This window comes from Corapipo altera, unplaced genomic scaffold (genome assembly GCF_003945725.1).
Source record: "Corapipo altera isolate COAL_440 unplaced genomic scaffold, ASM394572v1 1b, whole genome shotgun sequence".
NCBI classification, from domain to species: domain Eukaryota; kingdom Metazoa; phylum Chordata; class Aves; order Passeriformes; family Pipridae; genus Corapipo; species Corapipo altera.
Genome location: NW_020884881.1, coordinates 10,533,127 through 10,558,738, shown reverse-complemented (window position 1 = coordinate 10,558,738; position 25,612 = coordinate 10,533,127). Strand labels below are relative to the sequence as shown.

Genomic DNA, 25,612 nt, shown 5'->3' with positions numbered 1-25,612 from the left:
CACAACATTGGTATTACCATCAAATACAGAATGTATAATAATAACTTTGAGTACAGTATATATATCTTATAAATAAATTTAAGAATAACAGCCTGCTTTAGAGTGTAACCTGAAAAATTGTAGACACTCTTTTAACTCCTAAGTGCCTATGTGAACCACAGATTTTGCACCTGGTAGAACATAATGGCATGTAAGATTCAGCACATTATAATCTAACTACAAAGCACTTAATCATAGACTTACTTGTGCTATTTGGTATTATCTGATCTGATATGTTTTAAGGATTTGATATTTGCCCTTGATATTTTGCCTGTAAACAGGAAATTCTGAATATTGGCTGTACAGTAAAAATGGCCAGTGTGTTGAAAGAAGGTATCATTGTGGTGTGACTGATGGAAATAGGTTGTGTGGAGGCCGTGGAGAGTGCAAAAAATAATGATGAAGGATGGGGAAATACAATGATAACTTAATCTGAGCAAGCTCTCATTGCAATTGCTGTGATGGATTCAGGTCAAGCCTAAATAAAATGTAGCTCTAATTGGAATAATTAAATTCTCAAATGAAGGAAGCCCTGAAGATTATTGGGATTTGTGACAACTTTTTATTTGTATATTATAATAAAGATTTTAAAATAAACAATGAAAGAAACCATGTAGTTAATAAATAAAAATTTTAGGGCAAGCAAATGTAGTTTAATTAAAATAATATGAATAGTGTAAGGCTTTCTCATAATTTTTGTTGCTGTTTTTTGCAGAAAAGAATGTTATTTTTTAAGACATGCTATAAAAAGAAACAAAAGTTAAAAAATTCCCAGAAATGAATCATTAGTTATTGTTTATAGAAGGCTTTGGTCTGAAGATGTAAACAATAAGGAATGTGCAAAATAAAAACTAACAATCCAAATAAAGCCTTCCTCCAATGGGGCATTTATAGACAAGAACCACTATTTTTGAAAAGGTCTGAACTTTACTAGAAGAGTCAGAGTATGTATTAAAAACAATCCTAAACAATAGTTTCTGTTGACTTTCCCAACATTTCACTCTCTAATTATGTAAGGAATGCATTTTTATGTTAAATACCTGCAACTGGGTCAGCTCTGGCACCCCACCTACTGGCTTGAGTATGACCTACAGAGAACTTGTTCTTTGTCATAGCAATTTAAAAGCAGATTAATTATCTACACCCCAAAAAAAATTTTAAAGAGAAGAAATAAATGCTCACCAAGTCTTCTGTGGTAAAAGAACAGTGATTCTCCTCCACTGAGTAAATTCACTAGAGTGGTAAATACTTGCTGATGTAAACTCCTGACAGCTTGGCATACTGGGAAGACATTCCTTAAAGTAAAACATTTCAAAACCAGATTTAATGTTAGGGAATAATCGGGAGCAGAAAGAAAGGTTAAATATTCAACAGAAACAGGAGCTTGTCTGGGCCCAGATGTTGGAGTGAAAGACCCAGAAGCAGAAAAATCCTGGCATGATGCAGAGAAATTTCTCAGACAACTAGTAGTACAATTAAGGATGGAAAAAAGCCATATGAGTCTTTAAAGAGTTTAGCATTAGTGACTAGTAATGTTTTGCTTTCCTCCATGAGGGTGTGTAGCTCATTTTTTTTTTTTTTTACTATTTTCACCCCAGCATCTAGCATGGACTATGAAAGAAGCCAACAAGACCACTACGGAATAAGTCTATGCAAGTGACCTCCAGACTCCAGAAATTTTGGAGACCTATTTGTGAGCTCTTGCCTGGGCATACTGGCTGTGCCCACACTCTCCATCTGCAGGGGGTGCAGAAACAGACAGAGCCACAGCAGAGCACTCAACTGCAGCTATTGGAGTTGTGTCCAGAGGCTCTTCCCATGCTCTGCAGTCTGTGTTTCCTTTGACACCTACACCAAGTGGTGTAAATTCCTCCTTCCTGGTTCTATGATTATTTCTGCATTTAAGTTGGATTCCTTGTGAGGTCTGTTCCCCAAACTTTCTTTTTTCTACTCAGAAAATATGATCATTATCACATCTTTTTAATATTAAATATAAATGAAGTCTATTATCACAGCTTCTTACTGTTTTCTACAACTGCCCTTCCCATGTTACTTCATTTACTTCATTTTTTTCTGCTATAGTTCATTCATTTATATATACATTGCCAGAATAGCACCCAAAACTTTTGTGCTATGGTTTTGATGAAGTGCTTGACAAAGTGCTTGCAGTTTTGATAAAGTGCTTGAAAGTTATTACCAATCTGCATGATCCTGTTCTAGGTACCCACTCGGAGAGTCCCTTCTGCCACTCACTGCCACAGCACAGCTTCTCCTGACCATCCCCACATGCCCAAGAGTCTTTTGCTGTTCACTGCTGTGCTCACCCCCATGAAGGTATCAGGTAAGAGGGGGGCCTTAGGGACAGACACCTGCTTATGCAAGTAGCCCACTTCGACTGCTCTGAAACTAATATTAAAGCAGTGATTCTCTACAGTGGTAATGGCAATTAAGAATATTTATATAGTTAAATTATACACTAATAGTTATATATTAAATATGATCAAGGGCAGAATATATTATTTTACAGAGATGTTTATTGCTCAAATATCTTAGAGTATTAAATGAAGATCTGAGACCTTATTCTGTTTTGCTGGGGCTTCCTTTTAGTAGATTTTCTAAAGGCTTAATTTCCTTTCCAGCAATTTTCAAACAGTTTTCATTGATTCATCTCCCCTAAAAGATCTTACAAAACAGGGTCTGATCAGTGCTTGTGAAGCAAACAAAACTTTCAAACATTTTAATTAATTAGTGTTTTGTTTATTTGCCAGATTATGTCCTTGAAATATACTACAAATAGTCTTTTATCACAGCAACATGGGTGGTGTGAGAAAAACGATTTCGCTGCAAGTCCTCTCTGAACTCAGCTCCATTCAGCGAGGAAAGGAGCACTAAAATCTGAAGGCAACTGATCTTCCATTGATGGCAAGCACAAACTCCAAACACCCACCACTAGGAGTTATTCTTGGACACCATGATGATGCCATGTATAAAAGACACTAACAGCATTTGAAATACAGAATTTATAGCTTTCCTCTGAATTTAGTTTAAAGTAAGAAATCATGATTTAGATTTGCAAAGTGTAAAAACTCATTTACTACCATTTCTCTATTCTGCCCACCAAAGTAAATGTGCCAAACACAACACGTCTAAAGGTAACTGGACAAAGCTCATAGAAGATGTGGAACGTGACACACAAATCCTTCTGTGAGCCTGCAGAGCAGGCAGTGAAAACACACTAGGACAAGTTCCCTGACACCCTCTGAACCCGCTCAGAGGCAGCCAAAGGACCTTGGTTAGTTCACCCTGAGGCCAGGGAAAGTCCAGCTTTTGATCTAAGAGGGGAAACAAAAGCACAAAGCATGGCCAAATGTGCTACTCACATTTGTGCTGAGACAGGGCTGAGCCACGCAGGGAAATAGCAGCCAACACTGCTATTTGCACTTCCAACAGAGTGGGGGAAACAGCCGGTCATTATGGCCCTGGACTGTGTTTGAACCAGGGATGGGAGATGAAAGTCTCTACATTACAATCCCCTGAAGGAATGCGCCTTCCATTTACGAAATGGCTGCGCACAAGGGCAGAAAGAATTTCTGTCCATTTAAATTCCAGGAAACAGTACATGCATTTTGCTCAGAAAAACAAAGCAATAGCACAGGAAAGATCTCAGCCATTACCCTGTAGCTCTGTCTAACTGTGCCCCAGCTCTTTTCTCAACCTTGATCCATTTCTGTCACAATTTTGTATTTCAGGCTTGCAGATACTTTTCTTCCAAATATTATGAAGAACAGTTTAAATACCTCTAATAGTAATTTTGACTGATTCCAAGTGAGAATTTCTTTATTGAAAGGTGATAAAGGAAAAAACATCTTTCTCTGTTCAATGCCAGAAGTGTTATTTCAGATGATCTTTGTATATGCAGAGTTTATGGAAGACAAAGTCCTCGCTGCCAGCCTCACCTCCTGAACAAGATGCCATGTGAGGCCATGGTTGGTGGAGTACTCCAGTTTCACCTGGTTGTCCATATGAGGAGTGAATGCCTCACCGCAGCCCATCACCAAGTTGAACTGTATCATATACGAAGCTCCAATCTGCATAGACTGGGTCTCCACGTAGCGCATGCTAGAAGCTAACTTTGAGTCTCCTGTAAAACTGAGAGATGTAAGGAAAGAGTCAGGATCTGTCCCCAGAATATTTCAGAAAGGAACATTATGAGTGGATTTGGGTTAAATATGGTGATGCTTCTGCCTTTGCTTTGTGGATCGGCACATGGGATGAGACCAGGCACAGAAGAATCTGTTGGTACTTCTGCAAATTACCAGGAAGGCCTTGATGTATCCCAGAATGCAAAACACTGAATTATTCTGTTAGTTCTTACTATATGCTCTTTGTATTAAGGATCAAGTTAGGATCAAGAAAGAGCAACATAAGTTAAAACCAACATAAAGAAAGTTCATTCCCCAGGAGTGTCCATTGCCTAAGGTCATGCCACAGTAAGAACTGTAATTTCATTCCAATACTGGACAGTAAAGATACACCGTATCTAGTTTAACATATTCCTATTACATAGACTTTTCATTCCATTGATTTTCAAGTGATCCTATATGCCATGAATTCCCTGACTTGTCTGTGTTTCAGAATTAATATCTTCTATCCTCAGCTTCTTTTCTGTAGGAGGTACTGATATAAGAGTTATGTTATCTAGTGGATTGGAGAACAATAGTAATGTTTGGAATACACATACACACATTACAAGGTACCCAGTTATCACATATACAGTAACACAGTATATAGTCTGAAATTACAAGGTTATTTCATTTTAAAGGCAGGGTTTTCTTCTATGCACTTTTCAAAAGAAACAACCCAAAACAAAACCCCACGTGCAAGAGAGGTATAGGGAGGAAGTTACAACAACTTAAACTTTGAATCCGGCACACTAGGATTTAAAACAGGGCATTTTAAGGAAAGTTTACTTAGAATGAAAATTGCCTCTCTCTCCTTAGTTTGAGATGTTTACTTAGTGTGTTCAGAAGTACTGTTGTCCTTTAAGCTTCAAAATTTCCTAAGACTGTTCTTAAATGTGAACAATTTAGGATAGGGATTGGCTCTTTATAAAGAAAATCACTGCAAATCATCATGCAAATATGAAAAAGCTAAATTCAGAACAGTGGTGATGAAGAGAATAATCTAGTTCAGAGTTGCTCTTATGACTGAATAAGCTAAAGTTTATCTCCTTAAATAAGAAATCCTAATCTTTAAATACAGTACAATAGAAGATATTAGCTTCTACTCCTGTAAAATTCAAGGTCATGACGAAGTGGGTGTGAGGATAAGTCAGAGTCACTTAGCACTCTTTTAAATTAGTTCACTGACCCACACCATTTTCTATAGAGTCCTTTCCAGAGAGAGTACTTAAGCCATAAATGTCAGCATCCTGCCTCAAAGCTTTAGTGGAAACTGCTGAAAGCTGACATTAGTTTTGTCATTCAAATTGCTGTTACTTGGCACAAGTGGAGATGCAGGCTGCTTTCTACTCTCTGATGTTACTCTCTGTAACTTAATTTCCTAAAGGATGATCCAAGTCATGACACCATATGAAACTACCCCGTCTTTGTTGATCAGCACCCTGAACGGACTGCGGATGGACACTCCCTTCACTGCTAGGGCACTGTCATGCACAACTGGACCAGCAGGCAGTGAGATGTCTTGGAAAACTGTATCTGAACTGCTTGCTCTTTCAGCTGATGTTGTCAGTGTTTTTCTTCTCAATGGGAAGGATAATTTTAAGTTGAGCAGAGGATATAATGTACACTCACCAGCAGTCCAGCTGACAACCTATGGTTTGTGGCTTCATGGTTAGAACTGAATGCATCTCGGAAGAATTTGTGTGGATAATGCCTGAATTTATTTTTCTTCCAAACTTTACCTTGTACTTTTCAAAATGACAGAGATCCACAAATTTAAAAGTGGTTTTTATTTCTACAAAGCAGCTTGAAATTTCATGGCTGATGTGGGAAAACACAGTTTTACTGAAGCCCTCTTGGGAAATTGGTGCCAATACAAGCAGGCTCCTCAGGTATCAGTCAGCCATGTGCAGTGTAATCGGCTGAAAGTTACAATGCTCTGGAAAATGATTTGGCATTGCACAATATACCTCAACACAACACAACACAGTTACCTAAAGCTCATCTGAACAGAGTAAAGGAGTTGAAACTAAACAGTTTGATGAAGCATCTGCTCAGAAGCTATCTTCCCAAAGTAATAGAAGAGAAGTGAAGGACTGTACTCAGCATAGGTGCAAAGAATTAAATGTTACATTTTTCCCTTGTCTTCAGAAAAATTCCCTCTATTCAATATTACTAGTGTAAAATGAGAAAAACCCCTTAAACTCTAATCTTTTCTTTCTGGTGGCATTCCGGTCATTATGAAAACATTTTAAGTTTAGTATTCATTTTAATTGAATAACTTAGCCACTGGATATTGTACATAGTATACTAAGCAAACATGGTTAAAAAGTCAAACCAGCTCTTTAAAATGGATATTAAAGACATGTAAAAAAGGAAGCTAGTGTTGAGATGAAGACAAACTGTGATACTCTATAAGAAGCTCTTTTAAGGGGTTTACAAAGTCCTTTATCAACCACCAATTGCCTTCAGCTGAACATGAGTAGCATTAAAGTTGGGGCTCCACCTTACTTGCCACTTCTTTGCTCTCCAGTCTCTCATGTACATGGCTAGGGTTATGCTCTTCTCCTGGAATACCAAATATTTTCTTTGTTCTGGGAGCCACACAGCTGGAATACATTTCCAGATTTTGTAAAAGATGAAGTAATGTCCCTGGCGTAACAATAATTAACTAAAAAATCTTCAGAAACGAGAATGCAGAGGCTTCATTTTTGTATAAATATGTTGCTGTGAGTTGGTTTCTGGCACGTATATAATTAGACCTGCAGAGGCACAGGAACACAATACCCATAGGTGCCCTCAGAACAATCACTCTCCCTCAAAGCACTGCCAGCTAATTGGTACTTCTGGGAATGGTATCACAGTCAATGTCAGCCAACCTGCATTGCTCCAAACTTCTCTGAGATCCCCAGAGTTACCATATTTTCAAGGCCAGTACTTTTAGGAATACTGAGAAGCCACACGGATGCTTGTTTTATAAAGCTGCATTGACCGAAAATATTGACATGTTGGCCAAACGCTTGCACCAGCCTGAGCTTTGCCTCCATCAAAGTCAGGAGATATTTGTGTCTTTTTACATCACATCATACCTACTTTGCAAAGTAATTCCTAATGCATTAACTGAATTAATAGAATTAAGTTGATTACCTGAAATTTTCTGCTTATTACAGAGTAACAATTGATCTAAAAGAAAACATTTTAAACAGGTAAACTATCAAGCTGATGTAGGACCACTGTATTACCTTGCTACATAAAGATAGTTCATGATGTGGCAGGTTTACAGTCTTCCCACAGACTTCTCCAGGGACAGTGGGACTCTCTATTCTTGAAAACATTGAGTAAAATCATAATGTCATAATCTGACTAAAGACATTTATTAACCAACAGCTTGGTTAATTTTGGTAAATTTGTTTATAACAGCTTGGCTATTTTTTTCATGTCCTGATGAATGTATGTATATATGTATATATAACCTTGCTGGAATATGAGCATTTTGAGGAAGTGATGCATTAACATCATCAAATACTTCATTTTAAAGGGGTTCTGGAGTTTCTTCAGTATAACCAATATGCTTGTTATACTAAAGTCCAAGATCCAATTTGAAACCAAATGTTGACAATGACGGTCAAATAAAGTGACTGTTCTGGACATAGACCATTACAAGCACTCAAAAATCACCTTTGCTCAAAACACATGTATATCAACAAACCTCTCTTATTTTAAATGAAGCCAGATATAGAAAAGAACAAGCTGTCTCTTAAAATAAAAAATAAAATCCCTCTCCTCAGTTTTCTCCAGTTTTAAGGATAAATGTTTCAGGTTTACAGATTCTGAAGCAGAAATAGAGGCCTAATAGACAATCAAAGGCAATTCAGCGAAAATGGGCCTGGGGATGACACCCTGTAAAATGATTTATAGCATATTTCCCGTACTTGTACTAATGAAAAAGCTGTTGTCAGACTTTTCTCAAGAGGATGGTGTCAGTGCTACTGCACGCTCTGCTCATAGAAACTCATGAGTTAGAAAATGAGAACCAAATGGACTCACAGCTGGGAAAAACCAGCAATAATTAATTTAACTAGCAACCATTTGTAGAGACTTTGTGTAAGTTTAAAAATTTCCCTTGAGAGAAACAAGGTCAGTGAAGGATAGAGTTCCTGTCTTCCAGTGATAATGAAAAATACTTATATATAAATACTAAGGAAATATTGCAAAGGCTTTGATTCTTTGATGCATGGAAAGTTCAACATTTCTACTATGCCTGAGCACTACAGATCTTAGTCAATAAGTGGGAGGGAGAATTTAGCTCAGTGTTTATTATTTTGATTCTGATTTACATTCATAAGAGGAAAATAGAGTAACCTCTGCTATCTTAAATAATCTACCCTCCTCCCCAAGATAAGATGGTCTTCTTAAAAGAAGAGAGAGAAAACAATGTCATTAAAGGGCTTTCATTCCAACTCTTTGATGAGGAAGATGCAAACAGTTTGAGCCCTAAACCGTGTTGTTTCATTTTAATGAGCAGTGAGTACCTTCCTTGTCCTTATTAAAGTGGTTAATGGTGCTTCTACTGCCTCATTATCAGCGCTAGAACACATTCGGTGTTGTTCCTACTGCTAAGCCAACTCCTTTTAGTTTGACAGATGATCAGAAAGTCAAATCAGATTGCTCATAGATACAGCAGTGTTTCTCTGAGTGTCCACAGGGACACTAAAATTATTTATATTTTCTTGAGGTTTTCCATAATTACTGTGATTGTACTTTCTCCAAAGAAATAAATCTGTGCCAATTAAAACTATACTGGGTTTATAGGTTGATTAAACTAGCATGAAACTGTTATTTGGTTTTAATCAAAAGACAGATTTTAAATTGAACTTCCTTTGTATTAATTCCAAATGTTACACTTGTGTGCTCCAGAATTTTATTTTTGTGAAGCATTTTAATATTTTACTAAAAATGCTTATTTTTATGCAATACTAACAAATTTTTTTCTTTGTTTTTCCCTTCTTTTTCTTTTCTTGCCTTTATTTTCTTTGTGGTAGGTGATGTTTCCTTGCTTTTGTTTCTAAATACACAGCATATTTTAGGCCTAATTGCGATATGTCATAACACTGATCACAGTGTAAATGACTAAATGGATATATTACTAGACAAAATAACTACAAATGGCTAATGTTATTCTGCCCACATTTTGCTGCCTTTCCTATCTGGATTGTAATCTAATGGCTATATACACAAATCTGAACATCACTTAGAAAATATTCAGTCTGTAATTAATAGATAATTTCATTACCTCCATACCTGTATTAACCTGACTGGATTTTAAGTGAAGATTATGAAAAATTTATAATTTTTTTTTCCTAATAGAATGTTCTTTATTTTGTGGGAAAAGAATGCTGCATTCAGTATTCCCATTAAACATTAAGTCTCTGTGCAATGGGGAGTAAAAACTAACTGCTAATTGCAATTAGAATAGCAACTGTATTTTTGTCCAAAATGTGAGGAAGAGAAAAAACTCTGAATAGCTACTGGAATGACTCGTTTTCAGCAGTTACTTGATTCTTAGCAGGATGAATAGACAAGAAAAACAAAAGTAGAACAGAAAAGAATACGTGTTTCTCACCAAAGAGTCCAGTCGTGTCCACAGTGAGGTTGAACATTTCCCAGGTAGAATCCCAGAGACTGTGTGACCTCAACTAGGTTGGTGAAGTCTAGACTGATGCTGTTGAAAAGCACAGAGGTCATGATAATTTCATCGATTGCCCACACGTCTTCGCCTTGAGAAGAGTGATAGGGTTGCCACCATCTGAACTGAATGCCGATCTGTCTTGCATCTTCAGGCAGCTCCACTGAAATTATTCTGGAAAACAAAACAAAATTATTATTGACAGTTTTGCCATTTGTAGTAATTCCATGGGGTTGTGTTTTAGGGTAATTTTTTTCTCAATGACCCTAAAAATCATGGGTTAGATTCAGCCAAAAAATACTGTAGCATCTAGTGGTATAGTTGGTACCGGTCAGAGGGACAGGGGAATTGTTAGTTCTCTTGGTAATCAATGTATTTACTGAAAAACAGCCACTTGCAAAAGCCACCAAAAAGAGTTTCTACCCATTTTGTAAATTTTGCTGCAACTGTGGGGCTCTCTGTAAACTTAGAGGTGCAAATTCGCAATGGAATGATCAACTGACAAGGACTTAAGAATTCCAGTTCCATTTTCTCAGACTCAGTGGCTTTTATCCTGATCTGAAGACATGCATCTTCTAAACATCTGTGCTAGTTCCTGCACAGCACTGACATCATGCCCATGGTGTTCTTGTCCTAGAAGAACCCACTCCTGTAAATGGCCACATTCAGATGGAAAAAGTTCATCTTGTCAGACAGTGTGATTATGTATAGTCTTTAATGGCAGACACTTTGCTTTTGTAGCTGCACAGAGCTGCAACTGGAGGTGAGTCTCAGGTGCTTCTGGTATGCAAGGTCATTTGATTTGTCATGGCAGCTATGTCAACAAAAGTAGAATTGACAAACTGCAAAGAAAATTAAGAGTAATATCTAATTTCCAGGAGCAATTATCATAACACTGCAGCAGGGAGCATGCATTAATTGCCACAGCAAAGATACCTTCTTAAAAGCTCCATAAATCACTAGGACCATGGTACTCCACACAGCCATGTCAGCTGTGAGACAGACTGGCAACAGGGACATTTGTCTCCATTGGGGTACAATTACTTGCTGGAAAAAGGGTTTCTGGCAAGCTCATCATGTAGCTGATATTTTTCTTTCTCTCTTAGAGGAAATGTGGATAAAATGATAAGTTGGGTAAACTGGAAGCATCTTTTTATTTTTTAGCTTCAAATTTTTTAGACTTAAGGCTTTATAAGCTGCCTGTTGTAATGTTTTATTCTCTGCACACCAAAGAGTCTTGTGCCTGTGTTGCTCTTAGTGCAAAACCACACTCTTAAAAGTGTCTTGCTACACTGTCCTTGTAAATAGTAAACTTATAATACTGTTATTTAATGTTACATTCATTTTAAAAAAGAATATATTAATTCATTAACCAGAAAAAAATCAAATGGCTTGGCCAAATAGTTGGGAAGTGCTCAAAAAGTCCTGCCTGGCATTTCTAGGAGCTTTCTGCTCTCCGTAGGCCGGAGGGGGCAGTGTCTAGGGACAGCCAGAGGTGACAGCTGCTGTATCTCTGTGGCACGGAACCAGCACTGTACATACTTTTTATGTGTGGTGGATACATTTCCTTTACACTCAAACATGCCTGAATGACTTCGTACCCTTCTAGGAGAAAGACCAAGCCCCATTGCTCTCTGATATGAATAAACTACAAGGACTTCTTTTCTACCAAGGGTTCTCCAATAAGAAGCAACTTGATGACCTTTTGGGTTAATTTTTAGAGGCACAAATGACACTAAATCACTACTGATGCTAAAAGGAACCAACGATTTTGTCATCCATGTGAACCTGAGGAAAGCAGGTACCCTGGCCAGGAGAAGCACTGTATCCAGTGGGTGCTGTGAAGCACTTGGCACTTGTATGAGCTAATGCTCTGCTATAATCCTGGACATATTTCTCTGCTGCCTCTGATGCCTGCACCTCAGGTGGCTGCCTCTGATGCTTCCATCTTCCTTTCACTCTTAACTCTCATAAGCTCACCCACGTGGACACTAATTCTCACTGACAGTAATATACAGAAAATCCTAAATCATGACATACACCACTGATATATGTATCAGGTGTTAAAATATTTAACACACGTTAAAATAAATTTCTCATCCCAGGGGATTAAGCTAATGCAATTTAAAAACAGAGGTGTAAACCATCATGTATGGCACATATGTTAGTATGCAGAATCTGGCTACATTTGCAGTTGTAACAACTCCTATCTCGCTTTGATTTGTTGGAGATAGATGGAGAGGGAGGGGGATTCCTGCTAATGACTTTTCTACTGCAGAGAAGAAAAGTGTGCCCACTAACATTAGCAGCCACCATTAGATTTCTTAAAAACCAGCTGGGAGACCTTTGCTCTGATCTCATTCTTTCAAGCTATGCGCATACCTAATATTGAAAAGCCACCGCTGTTCTGCTCAGAAGAAAAATGCAGCTGTCAAATGTTAGCAGATTAAATGCACCTTTTCAGCAGAACATTAAATGTGTAATTATTTTTTGTATGACTGAAGACTAATTAAATTCCTGGATACAGACTGATTGCCAAACTTTGCAGCAGTCCATCTATGTTCCTAAAAATTCTGATATTTTCAGACAACATAATATGAAAAGGTGAAGCTTTCTTCATGTTCTTTATCATAATTATTGCCAGCGTTATCTATCTTCAGGTTTGTATGTCTGTCATTTTTCTGTCTACCCAGAGTGGACTATATATCTATCCCATGGTAAAACCTTTCTAACCTGTGTACGTTGTACTTAGTTCTTTTCCCTGTCAGAACAATGGAAATTATGTTTCACAATTAACCTCAAAAAGCAAAAAAGTCTATGGCATTTATATAACTTATTACATTTATATCTTAAACGTCATTAAAATCAGTCACTGGAATGTGTATTTTCCTTTTTGTTATAAAAATTTCATAGTACTATATATTAAAAACCTTTAGGGAAATATAATTTCTACAGATGTAATCTTGAGTCTAAGAATTAGGAACATGGCCACATAAAATATATATGCAACTATAATAAAGGAAAGCAAAGGAAAATTTGAAGAAGACTTGTAAGTGTTCCGATTTATAGCATCTTTCCTTTGGAAACATTTAAAACTTCAGAAATTGAAGTATACACTACACTTCTACTAAATACAGACACTGATTTTTGAATATTTCTTATAGCTCCCAGGAAATACTTTTAATGTTACAAGTTTTTTTCCATCAGAATATTCTTAATCACAATTTCTATATTGCAGTTTTGTACTGAGTTATTGAAAAGATGTGGAAATCTAATTTTTTTTTTTAAGAGCATTGACCTGAGCTCAATAAACATAAATAATGAAAGTTATAAGTAAATAAAGTGACTTGCAGACTATTTACAGATGCACCCCTGGGGCTGAGTCAGGTGTTTTCTTTGAACTCAGTGGAGGGGTAGAGAAGTAGACATGGGACAATACCCAGGTCAAAGCCACCCTTGGGCAGGAATGGACTTTCTGGAATGAGTCCTGTGATGCCGCTGCTGTTTCTGCCTCTCCTGTACCCCCTTGCAGAACATCAACTTTAATTAGGAGCACTCTCCTAATTAAAGGTGGATGCTGCCAGGTTTGAGTGGGTTTGCACAGATCCAGCACAGGTTGTTCTGAGTTTTTAGTACAGGTGTGCTCATAGAGACCTCTGATTTTGCACTGCTCTCTTAAAATTGGTGGGTGGTCTCACAAATGTAGTGGTAAAGAATACCTTCTCTAAACACATGAGATACATTCCTCTCTAATCTGACACCGAACATAGTTGCTACTAGATGAGATGAGATCTTTGTTTAACTTCTTTTTGATTTGTGCAATTCCCAGGGACAGTCACCCTCCCAGGGCACTGAGCCGAACCCACAGGCACAGGCACAGCCATGAAGTCATGCAATCGCCTTCATAATGGCACAGGTGCAGTTTCCCTGAAGACCTGGAGAGACCCTCACAGTCAGATTTTGTCTGAGGTGTCCTGTGCTGCCTGCAAACTCCTAATCCCAGAGGATGGTGTAGTGAAGGTATCTATAGCTTCAAAGCTACAAATAATTTATGTTAATTTTTCTTTACAAGTGGCTGCTTCCGTGTCAAGGGACATGCCCCTATTTCCCTCAAGTACATTTCTATCCTTCATCCTGCACTGCCTCAGCTTGTTCAGTCATATCACCTGAGACTCCTCACACAGTTATGCACATACCTTGGCTCGTGGTAGTTGAGATAAGAGTAGTGTTCCAGGAGTTTCCAAGTAATCCCATTGTCATAGGAGTAGTGCAGCAGTACCCCTTCCCCGGGCTGGTCGGGTGCTTTGCAGGTACTCAGCACTGACTTGCTGCCCAGGCGTAGTGTGAACTGCAGGAACCTGGATCAGAGTTATACAAATATTTGTAGGCTATGGTTTGCGTACTGGTTTTTTGTTGGTTTGGGGTTTTGTTGTTTTTTTGTTTGTTTTTTTTTTTCCCCTAACCAGGTTATTTTCAGATCTTCTTAATCTGGGTAAATTTTGATAAATATCAGTTATGGGGTTTTGTTCGTGTGATTTGTTTTTATTGTCAAGTAATGCAGTGTGGCACATATAGTTAAAAAAATGCCAATCATTACAGCATTTAATTATTTATTAGGCACTGAAGGGGAGGGAGAGATAGTGAATGGATCTAATCAGTTGCCACAAGCTGTCAAATAAACACAACCTATAAATAATTAATTAGCACTTGGCTTTGACACTCAGGTTTGATATTAACATTTCATATTTTCCATCCAAGCTGTATGATAACTCCCCTGCAGTCTGTTTTGGGCTCTGTTGTTTACAAAGCAGGAGGAAAAAAGGCAAATCTATGAAATTGCCATTAAAACATGGAACTAGGAGTCTTTTAAAAGCTTTTTTCCTCCTAAAACAATCAGCTTAATAATACAGAAGGTTGTAGCTGGAAGGGGAGGGGCTCCCCAATTTCTTTGCCTCACGTTACTCCTCTTTCCCTCTCACCTGGACTGGGAGCTGTCAAGGAAGGAGGTGATAAGCTGGCGCCTCCCGTCCTTGTTGAAGACCAGGGCCTTGCCACTGGCCAGGACCCCACAGCCAAAGCTGACCTCAGCCCCACGGATGGAGTAAAAACTGTGGTAGGAGGAGAGGCGGGAGCTGGTGAAGCTCTCTGAGATGAACATAGGAAAGGTCTGCGATGCCATCTCACACGCTGGCCCAGAAAAGCCAGGGTCACACCTGTGGGTGAGGAAGATTGAGGAGTGTAACTAATGACCCATCTTTTCAAGTGGCTGGTTGTCAAACCAACACAGTGGTTGCAGTTGATCATGAACTGAAGATGTTTACGAGGTCCCTCTCAAAATACAAAGGCCCAAGAACCTCCCTGAACTTTACTTAGGTAAAGTGGTGCATAGCCAATGATTTCTTTTCAGTAGTACTTCCTCTTACAATTTAAAAAAAACATAGTTAGGAACACACCACCGATCTACACATAACACAGTGCAGAAATATTTTTATTCATTTTTGGAACAAAAAACCTGACATAATTTACAGTTGTTCATATGTAATACGATGAATTTGCTTTTGTCTGTAGACTGTTAGGTGTGACTACAAAAAATTAAGTAACAAAACAGAATGCCACATGGGTCACACTCTTGTTAATACCTAAAAGTAGCTACACCAATATTTAGAATATGCTTACCGGTTTTGAGTAAGCACCTTTTCACTTTTTATGGTGGAACCCTTTTAACATGCCAGACTACCAGAAAAAAGTGGAGTGCTGATCTTCTGTCCTTGAGGTATGTTAGGTTATGGGATATTAGAACTATTAAAAATTTGATTATTTCCCAACATTTAATATAAAAGTGATACAATTCCAAATCACCTCTAAAACCAGTATAAAGTATGCATCACTGACATAACAGCGTTCTCTGTAGCCCATTTTAAAATGAACTGGAAGTTAGATTCTCTAGCAAAAAAAATAATAAAAAAGAAGTATTAAACATGCTGCTGTTTAGAAAGATTGATCTCTAGCTCTCCAGTTAGCTTTAGGCATTCTGGGGGCTATGCTAGTTTTATATTTAGTCATCTAAAAGAGCAAGGACTGAAATGAAAATCACTTCAACTTTCACATCACCAAGTGAACTATGTGGCAGAAATTGAGTACAAGTACTGAATTATAAAACTTACTTGCAGCCATTTCTAGTGCACTGTCCTCGACCTGAGCAGAATTTAAGGCAAGATGGACCAATATAAACTGCAGAGAACAGAAATCCGTTAAATGAAGAGTTATGTTATGTCATAAACATAATATGAAAAATACAAGAAAATATACTGTTATTGTATTCATCTTAATCCCACTGCCTGGAAAAGGTCTACAATAGGATAAAATGTGTTTGAGTGTGTCAAGGATAGCCTGGGATAATTTATTAATTAAAAGGTAATGTCTATCTGAGGCTGGAGACATTAGTGCTGTTTTAATTAATGTACCTGGTTTTTCTAAGTCTGTGAAATGAGATCAGATGATCTGTTAGGCACTGACCACTTTCTTGCCTTCCCTTCATCTTAGTTTGGAGATGTAATCCAATATATATATATAGGTACATTCCAATGACAGTCTTGTAGATTTTAAAAATGTTTCACTGCTTCTCTCGTTAAAATGTACATACTTAACTTCACTGTACTTATGGGAATTGGAACCTGCCCTGATATGTCTTAAGTAACTATTAAATACAGTTAAATACATACTCTTTCACTGATTATTTTAAATGGAATAAAATTCTAAATCCTATGGGCTCAAAAATACACCAGACTTAATTTACTCTTTTACTTTATCTTCCTCCAATGACTCCTAATTGACAATGTTGATTTATTGTGAAAAATATGAATGATGGATAGATGAGCAAATCTTGATAAAATCCCTTGCACTACTATAAAGAAAATCCATAACTTGTGGGCAGTATTATTTCAATACAATATGATTAGAGGCCTTAACCATGAGCAGTGTCACTTTTTCTGTTGAAGATTGCCTATTACTTGGAGTTATCCACTTGCATTGTGACTTTTGGAAGGAATAGCCACCAATTCTATAACAAGCAGTACTTATTCCATTTCCTAGCTTCATGATGTCGCCCATCACGGCAGCATCAGCTCTCCCTGGCAGACGCACGCTAAATCTCTGTTAGCTACTCCCTGTAACTCCTCATCAGATTTCACGTGATTTCTAGATTTTCTCACCTCTCAGGGTGCAAAAATTCTGTTCTGTCTGTTTGATTTATTTGTGTATTTTGAGGTCTTTTTGAGGGGGTGGTAAAAGTAGAAGGGTTAAAGATGTAATGATGTCATTCAAAATAAAAAAACTTCATGGAAATTGGCATTTTTCCAGTGTTTCGAAAAGATGGCCAGCTTCCAGATTTCATTTAAAACTTAATTCACATAGGAAACAGTTGTAAAGCTAAAAGTCAGAGTACTGAATCCTTGAAAACCTTCCTCTCTTCAAGAATTTGAGTGGATTGCCAATATTTATGTTTTTTTCCCTACAATACAGTGTAAGGCTTGAGTGTCATAGTATCTAACAAAGGAGGCATTCAAAACCTCAGAAACATGTTAATCTTTAAGACTTGATTCCTATATCGTGGTTTTGCACCTCAAATTCAGAGCAGGTACTTTTTAGGTAAAGGTTTTGTAAAACCTTTTTTGACATGGTACACACTGGAGCACACAGCATCCTTTGATGGAATTGTATTTTGTTCTACAAGCAAAGGTAGTGCAGATAAATGAATTGTCAATGATTTTAAGAATCTTGTTTTGTCCTGCTGTAAAGAATTTGTATCCTTAGATTGATTTAATCTTCTCATTTCTGTGAAAATCTCATGAGTGTCTCCAACACTTAAAGTCTGCATTTTCTTTGGTAGCAACTCATCTTTGCAGATACTCACAGACATCTTTTATGTTTACATACCTACATTTTCCCTTAATTTCAATTTCTTTTTGATGTATATCTCATCTCTAAAGACAAGCACTAATACTCCATCTAGATGTCAAGATGATGCTATTTCCCATTAATATGATTAAGAGAACAATTTTCATGAATTTTAGTGACAAACTTTCCTTTGTGGCACTACCTTATCTGCTTCAAGGATTTTCTTTTCAAAACTAGGCATAAATCTGTTTTAAGAATTCTGCAAAATGTAACTATTTACCATTCCCAGGCTCCATATCAAACCTTACTGGGAATCACTACAAAATTTCACAGACTATTGTACCTCACTGTAAATCTCTAAATGACATATTTCACATAACTAACCAAACAAATTCCGTATGTAGTTTACTTAGTCCCAAAACATTTAAGGCTAACAAGTAAGCTAAAAAAATTGCACTTTCTCATAATTAGCCCTTCTGATCATGCTTATTTCTGCCTGTCACACATTTTATCCTGTGTTCCTAAATACTTTTTCTGTGCTTTAAAGTATTTCCTTTTAATTCTGGTCCTGGTTATCCCCTGCATTGTTTTATAAATATATGGATCAATATAAGCTCCTCTTAGTTCTTCCCAATCTTTTAAAAAAAGGTATGTGGAAAATAATTTCCTAAAAGAAGAACAGTTCCCTAAAACATATGGTACTTTCCTCAAAGATACTGTAAACAATATAAAAGTTTTGTCATTGTTTTGGTAGGAGCGTTGCTTGAAGGTGGTCTTCTACGTCCAGAAGGAAAAATACGTTCCAAATGCTGTACCTGCTGCCAAGGCTGGTGCAGTACATGTCCTTAATAGCCAGTGTAGTATCTAATTATGTAATTAGGACTAAGCAGACAGAGGAAATGTTATATTAAGCCCTTGCCACCAATATCTTTTCCGGGAAAGCATTCAATTAAAAGAAAGAAAGGTAATCTACTAGGCTATTGTCTTTTCAAATGGCAGAATTTCCCTCTACCTTCAAAATGTACCTGTTACCAAGAGCAGATAAGCAGAAAAAGAATTTAATAAACTGTAAATTCACTGGCTCATGATTGTGGAAAATATGTTTACATAGAGTAGCATATAAAAAATTTACTCTTCTGATTTGTCATGATCATGGATAAAAATACTAACTATTATCGATTGCCCACATATTTCCGAGGATTGGTCCTGTTTGTCTCCATCGAATCCTGGTGTCACTTGTTAATGCAGCATTGGGAAGGGGAATAGTTATTCGGTTCCACCTGAAATACATATAACACAGGCTCTAGCATTTTACACTGATAGTTATTAAGCAACTGTATGTTTTGCAGATATGTTTATGTATACTGGAAGCCTTGTGAGATGTTCTAATTTTAAAATCTATTCAAATGAAGGATGAATTTATGGCAGCTTTAGAAAACACAAATAAAAAAGAAGAACATGGCCCATGATATTTTCATACAATATGTGAATATTAATTATTACCTTATAAAACCTAGCCATTTTTCCCCCGTTGGAATGTATGAAGTCAGCAAAGACCTTAATCTCCTTTGCTTTGGTTCTCCATCACAGTGAGTATCTCCTAAATTGCAACCTTTCAGTATCACTGAACTCTGTTTGGTGGAAACCCTCTGCGGGCAAGAAGTGGTGCAGAGGATTTGGCCTGCTGTGGTCTGGGCCATCATTATCCATGGGGGCCACACTTCCCACATGCACCAGGGATAATGGTTCCTATGAAAACTGTATGGGAATGGTGCAGGGGAGAGTGTCATGACATCACAGCAATGCTTCAACTACACTTTCTTCTCATAGTCATACCTGCTGCTCTGAAGTGTCTGTGGAAGTCGGGATACAGAAGGATAGACACTGATTTTGTGCTATGCAGCAAGATGCCACAGTTTATTTTTCAGTGAGAACAGTGCAGAAGAGACTTACTTACTAAGAGAGGTTGATATAAGAAAGTGACACCACCAACAACCTCTATCTGCAGAAGTACAGAGGATGTGATTCACAGTACCCCAATATTGGGATTGCAAGTGAGCAAAGGTGACTGAGGATGTAAACACGGCTTTGACTGATGTTTTCTCTGACTACGAAGAAAACTCTGTGGCTTTAACAAGGTAAAACTTTTCTTCTCATTACCAATGTGCTACCCACAAGAGAGATTTTTTGTAATTCATCTTTAGCATCAAAAAAATAATATTATATCACAGAGGCACGCCCATACATTTCAAATTTAATTACTGGGTAGCCAGGGAGCCCAGAACACTCTTTCCTTGCTGCCCTCAGCTAGTCAAAAAAAGAAAGATGACATGGAGTTGTGTGCTTTGCTGCTTTCTTCTGTCACCTATAATTCACTTCTCTAATCTTGCATCTCAGTTTTGCAGAGAACACACTCACCCGCTGTAATTTTCAGAGGCGTAGATGGTGCTGTGGGGGAGGTGAGGCCCAGCACATATCTCAGGCAAACACTCTGTGTGGAGCAGGGACCAGGAGCGACCATGGTTGGTTGAAAACTCCAAGGTGACACTGGTTAACACATTGAAGGAGAAAAAGGAGAAAGACACCATGAAGCTACCTGGCATAGATCTCATAGTAGAAGTACCAACACCAAGAAACCACTCAATCAGCTATTCCTAATAACTGATTAGGAAACATGAAATAATTTTAAGCAGAATTTGAATACAAAAAGTCCTGAAAATACAAACATGAAACAAACCTGAGTGTTTAAAAACCTCAAGGGTAGCCTATAGACTGAGGATTGTCTGAACACACCTCTTATTTGGGCACCAGTGTTTTTATGCTACTGCTGTTAAATGAGCTGACTTTACTTTTATATTTCAGATTCAAATAGTTTCAAATATAAGGAGAAAATCTGGATTAATCAGAGCTAGGCAGCATCATGTGAGCACAGGACAGTTATAACTGCCAACTGCTAACCATTACACCTGCAGAAGGTGGCAAAAAACCAGTAGCTATTCATGCACCAGCTGGCTCTTTCCTGGTTTAACCCCCCCCCAACATTGTTTACAGCCTACAAGTATAAGGAAATCCTTAGATGCTTTACATTCTGAAGACCTTGAAAAAGTAATATAGTGCTTGATTTATTAAGGTTTTAGTATTTTACTGAATTACTTTTGTAATTTGTTCCATATAATTAGCTGTAATATTCTGTTTTATTTTAAGTAATGCCTGTGGAACATTATAAAAATCATAATACATCTCCTCAATATTAAATTATTGGATTTTGACTTTTTCTTTTTATGGAAATTTGCTGACAATATTACTTTATTTAAATGTACCATCACTGCGATATTATAACTGTGTACTAAAACAGTTTATAGAGGTTTTGACTAAATTATTTCAGTTTTAACTGTAGTGATACCTTGGAGGGTCATATTTACTGCATATATTCAGTATGAGTCTCTCACATTTGCAGTAATGAAAGCATTATGAATAATGCTGTAGACCAGGAGATGTGAAATGCTGCAGTATTTGAGAAATACAAATAGGGAAAATGGTGACCTAGTACTTCTTTTGTTATGAAGAAGGTCACTTCTTCAGAAATAGTTTAGTGAAGGAAGAATATTAATCTTTTGAAGTATATACCACTCTCCATCCGATAACCGACTAAGACAGAGACTTTATATAACATGTTTACTGCCCAGGAGTGTTTACAGGCAAAGTTTTCACTTTTCATATAGGAAAATGTTGCTGCCTTCACTTTCTATCAAATACAAGTGCAATGCCTTGTATTTTGCTGCTCCTTGAATTCTGTTACCCTGCATGGATGCTGGAACTGTCAATGCTAATGCAGCTCTTTCCAGCTGGAACTAGATGCCATGGGATATGGATGTGAAAGCACTTACAGTCTCTAACTTTAAACTCTCAACTCTGGAAAATGTAAAGTAACTTAATCCTCAGAAAATATCAAGATAAATATTCTCACATGTACATAAGGAAAGAGAGAAAGTGGGCAGTGTGGTTTTGGGTACCCTATTTGAAGAAGGCTATTAAGAAACTGGAGAGCTGGAGCAGAGGATAGGATAGCATAAGATGTCCATGGCCTTGAGCATCAAGCTAGGATGGGCTGAGGAGCTAGCTTGCTCAACCTGGCGAGCAGGGGTGAGCTGCAGCATCTTCTGACAGTGCAGAGGGCACTCACAAGGAAACTGGAGTCAAATTCTCCTCAGTAGTGTCAGACAGAGTAGAAAGGACAATGACCATACGGACATTGCTTCAGAGTTTTATAGTGGACATTAGAAAACAGTTTTTCACTTAAGCAGGTCACTCAGAGATGTAGCACAGTATCCATCCATTCAAGTCATGGATAGGCAAAGCCATGTCTGACTTATGCTGGTAACAGTCCCACCTGCAGCAGCAGGTTTCACTACAAAACCTGTGAAGGGTCCCTTCCAGCAAACATTTCTATGACTCTATTAAACACAGAGCTGCAAATGACTCCCTTCTTTCCCTTTCCCTCTCACTTCATGGAAAAATTCACACTGAATGTCCTGAAGAAGTGAAGCCAAAAAGAGTTCTGTGGCCAATCTACAGACAGTGAGCTCCTCACATTGATGGTCATTAAGATGAGGGTCATTTATAACCAGTCTTACAAGATACTAGATATGCTTGTGGCATCGGTAATCTGAGAGGTCAGCAGGGTAGGTTTCTGCTGCTGCCTTTAATATTTTCCCCCTTACACAGTATTAAGAAGCAAATCTCATGTTCCTTAGAAACTGAAGAAAAAGTCCCTCTGAAATCATGACCATATATCAGAATAGGGGACCAGTTTTGACCTGGAAAGCTATTTATTGGCTCTTCATTGCACGTTAGATACATAAATTTGGGCCTGTGGAGATCAGGAGAAACATTAGCTTTTGAGCAGCTTATATTTGTCATTATTAATGGGATCCTTTCTTAATGAAAAAAGATTTCCAAACTCCCATATAGATTTTATAAACCAAATTATACTAGAAAGCTGATAATCAAAAGAATGATCTCTCCAGTTGTACCTGTTACCAGGTTGATAAGTTCCACAACCCAAATTGATAGAAAACTGGATCATGTGAGTCACTGTGGAAGGGAGCACCGGAAGGACATGGAAGTAATCCACAGCCCAGACATTCCTGTTGTGGCCTTGGTGACTCTTTTGCTTCAGGCAAAACTTGGTTGCAGGAGTCTGCAGGTCCGGACTAATAACAACAGAAACCAAAGATGGAACCTTTAAAAGAAAATAAAGCTTAGATAAATTAAAAAAGGTCAAAAGATACCATTTAAAATAAAAAAGCAACTTCAATTGTGCTGACCCAAACGTGCTATTCTCTCTCCTTGCTTCACTTTGTTAACTATTTTAGCCACCTTTTTCTACACAAGATCCCAACTAAAATAATTTGCTATTATGTGCATAGGTATTAACACTCTGGATACCAGTGCTACTTATCACCTTAAAGGAATCAGATTGTCTGGTTGTAAAGACATGGTAGAAAAGACTGTCCCTTCTGTCTTCTGAAAAATGCTAGTTTACATTGTCAGCTTCAACTGGTAATAGAATATGATGTTTGTCCTGGAGCCTTACAGCTCACAGAAGCAAACACAAGGTAGTGGCATGTCTAGTCTGAATACATGAGAATGGAGTAACAGCATGAGTTCACAGGCATATATGGGGAGGATGTTATGTTGCTGAAATATACGAAAGCACTGCTTTACAAAGCTTAGCCTTTGTCCTAAAGCAATGTAATTAGAACTTTATTATGTCAAAAGAGGATGTCAGCTTTAAAATTGCCTGTTCTAAAAAAATTTCCACAATGAATTCAGTGTAATTTCAGATCCTATCTCGCCCCAAGTTCCCCAATTAATTTTTTATTATTTTACAATTACAGCTTCCTTCGTTTACAAAAGTTCTCCCCTGTCTTTCACACAGAAGCAGACGAGGAGGGAAGCCACACACAATGAAACAATGCAAGTGACTCAACCAAATACAGGCCAAATCCTACTGTAAATATTTGGTTTCTGAATGCTACAGTTACAGGAAAAATGCACACAGACCTGTGCTTGAAATCAGCTGCATCTTTACCAACAAATTTCCTTCACACTATGTAAGCATACTGCATTTCAAGCTCTGGAACATCCACATGTACATGTGTTAAATATCAAATTTTGCTTTCTATTTTACAGCAGCAGAATAAGGAGACCTCAGGGCTGGGTTACCCAGGATAGACATGGTCTAAGTGCTTCCATGCCCTAGACAGGAAGGATCCTGACAGCAAGTTCAAGGTCTTTATAGTCCTGCCTCAGGGTGGTGGATGTTGTTGGAAGGCGGTTGCACTGTTGGCAGAGGAGATGCTGCCTATGCACAGGGTCAGCAGCTGCCTCCCGTGGCTGAGTCCATGCCCATGCCCATAATCACTGCAGAGCCTCCCCCAGCCACTGACCCCAGCAAGACTGAACCCCTCAGGACACAGCTCCTGAGTACCAAACTGTGACTAGTAGGAGCTTGGGTGGAGACAGGAGTAATCATTTGTGAGGAGACATTATCACTGAAGTTTTCAGCTGATAACTGACAACTTTTGCCCATCGCTTGTTTCCTGTCACCCCATCCCCAGCCAACACTGCAGTCCTGCTTGGGGCTGGAATAACCAGCAATAACTGCAGAGCTGTGATGCAAAAGCACCCGACTGCTCCCAGATCTGCACATGATTTATGTGCTTGGGAAGGTCATGTTTGAGTGTCCCTGAGGAATTCAACACACAATATTGAAAAGATAATGATATCTATCCCATCCACCTGCTTTGTTTATTTTGATTTACCTTGTAAGCAGCATAGGTCAGGGTATCAAGAGGTATGTGCTCCCTCCTGCCTTCAGTCTTGGCATAAAGTATGACATCATTTTCATGGGATTCTCCAGAATCACAAGTTCCTCCTGTACAAAACACATTTGAGTGAGAAAAAAATTAATTGAAGCCCTTGTTATTGGAAAGTGGAATCATATTATGCAGCCATAATTATGAAAATAATTACAATCAGATGCTATTTAACTTAGGATCTGAAACAAAAGAACACCAGCCCTAAAGACACAGTGTATAGGAATTATTTGATCAGATACACCATGCCAGAGATCAAGGGAGTTGACAATTATGAAAACCTCAAGTACCTCTTTTAATCAGCTTATAAAAAAAATTTTAATAGAAAATGCTGTGCCCAAAGCAATACTTCTATCTGTGTGCTTTAAATCCTATTTACATAGAAATTCTCTGCTTTTGAGTTCTAATCAGTAAACTGTTATTTAGTACTCACACTTCATGCAGTCACACACATGGCATGTGACAATCTCAAATACTTCTCAGCTGATAGTTTGGCAGCTGAGAACTTGTTCTAAGTAGGAAACGAGGAAGACTGCTGTGCACCTTATTTGTTGTGCTGCTCCTTGTACTGTCTACACCATAAAGGGAGGGAGGGAGTGAGAGAGGGATGGACGGATGAATGGGCGGATGGATGGATGGATGGATGGAGACTATTGTACCACACAAAGCATGTGTGGTATGCTTGCCTCACTGGAATAGGGCAGCATTTGAAATATATTCATAGCAGTAGAACCCAAAACATTGATTAACCTTCTCTGAAAGAATGGATTAGTTGTCAAATGCAAGCATTTAGTCCTGCATTATAGATACAAGATGGATATCATCACACTAATTTGGTGTTCTGGAAAAGAAATTTTTTTTTAAAAATTCCTCTATTTGAAACAGGAAGCATAATTTCTCTATTTCCTTAGTACACTATGGGTACTACA

At 37.9% G+C, this 25,612-nt stretch overlaps 1 protein-coding gene across 3 annotated transcripts in view; it reads right to left on the bottom strand.

Annotated features, from left to right (window-relative positions):
- Positions 1 to 25,612, bottom strand: part of RELN (reelin) — a 279,714-nt gene that overhangs the window by 81,461 nt on the left and 172,641 nt on the right. For all 3 annotated transcript variants that reach the window (XM_027639774.1, XM_027639775.1, XM_027639776.1), the window contains exons 13-22: positions 24,630 to 24,742; positions 22,836 to 23,044; positions 20,221 to 20,349; positions 18,973 to 19,082; positions 16,071 to 16,137; positions 14,886 to 15,119; positions 14,103 to 14,264; positions 9,844 to 10,080; positions 3,996 to 4,188; positions 1,222 to 1,334 (exon numbers count right to left, since the gene is read on the bottom strand). In XM_027639774.1, the coding sequence (XP_027495575.1) occupies positions 1,222 to 1,334; positions 3,996 to 4,188; positions 9,844 to 10,080; positions 14,103 to 14,264; positions 14,886 to 15,119; positions 16,071 to 16,137; positions 18,973 to 19,082; positions 20,221 to 20,349; positions 22,836 to 23,044; positions 24,630 to 24,742 (1,567 nt within the window). The remainder of the gene's footprint in view (positions 1 to 1,221; positions 1,335 to 3,995; positions 4,189 to 9,843; positions 10,081 to 14,102; positions 14,265 to 14,885; positions 15,120 to 16,070; positions 16,138 to 18,972; positions 19,083 to 20,220; positions 20,350 to 22,835; positions 23,045 to 24,629; positions 24,743 to 25,612) is intronic.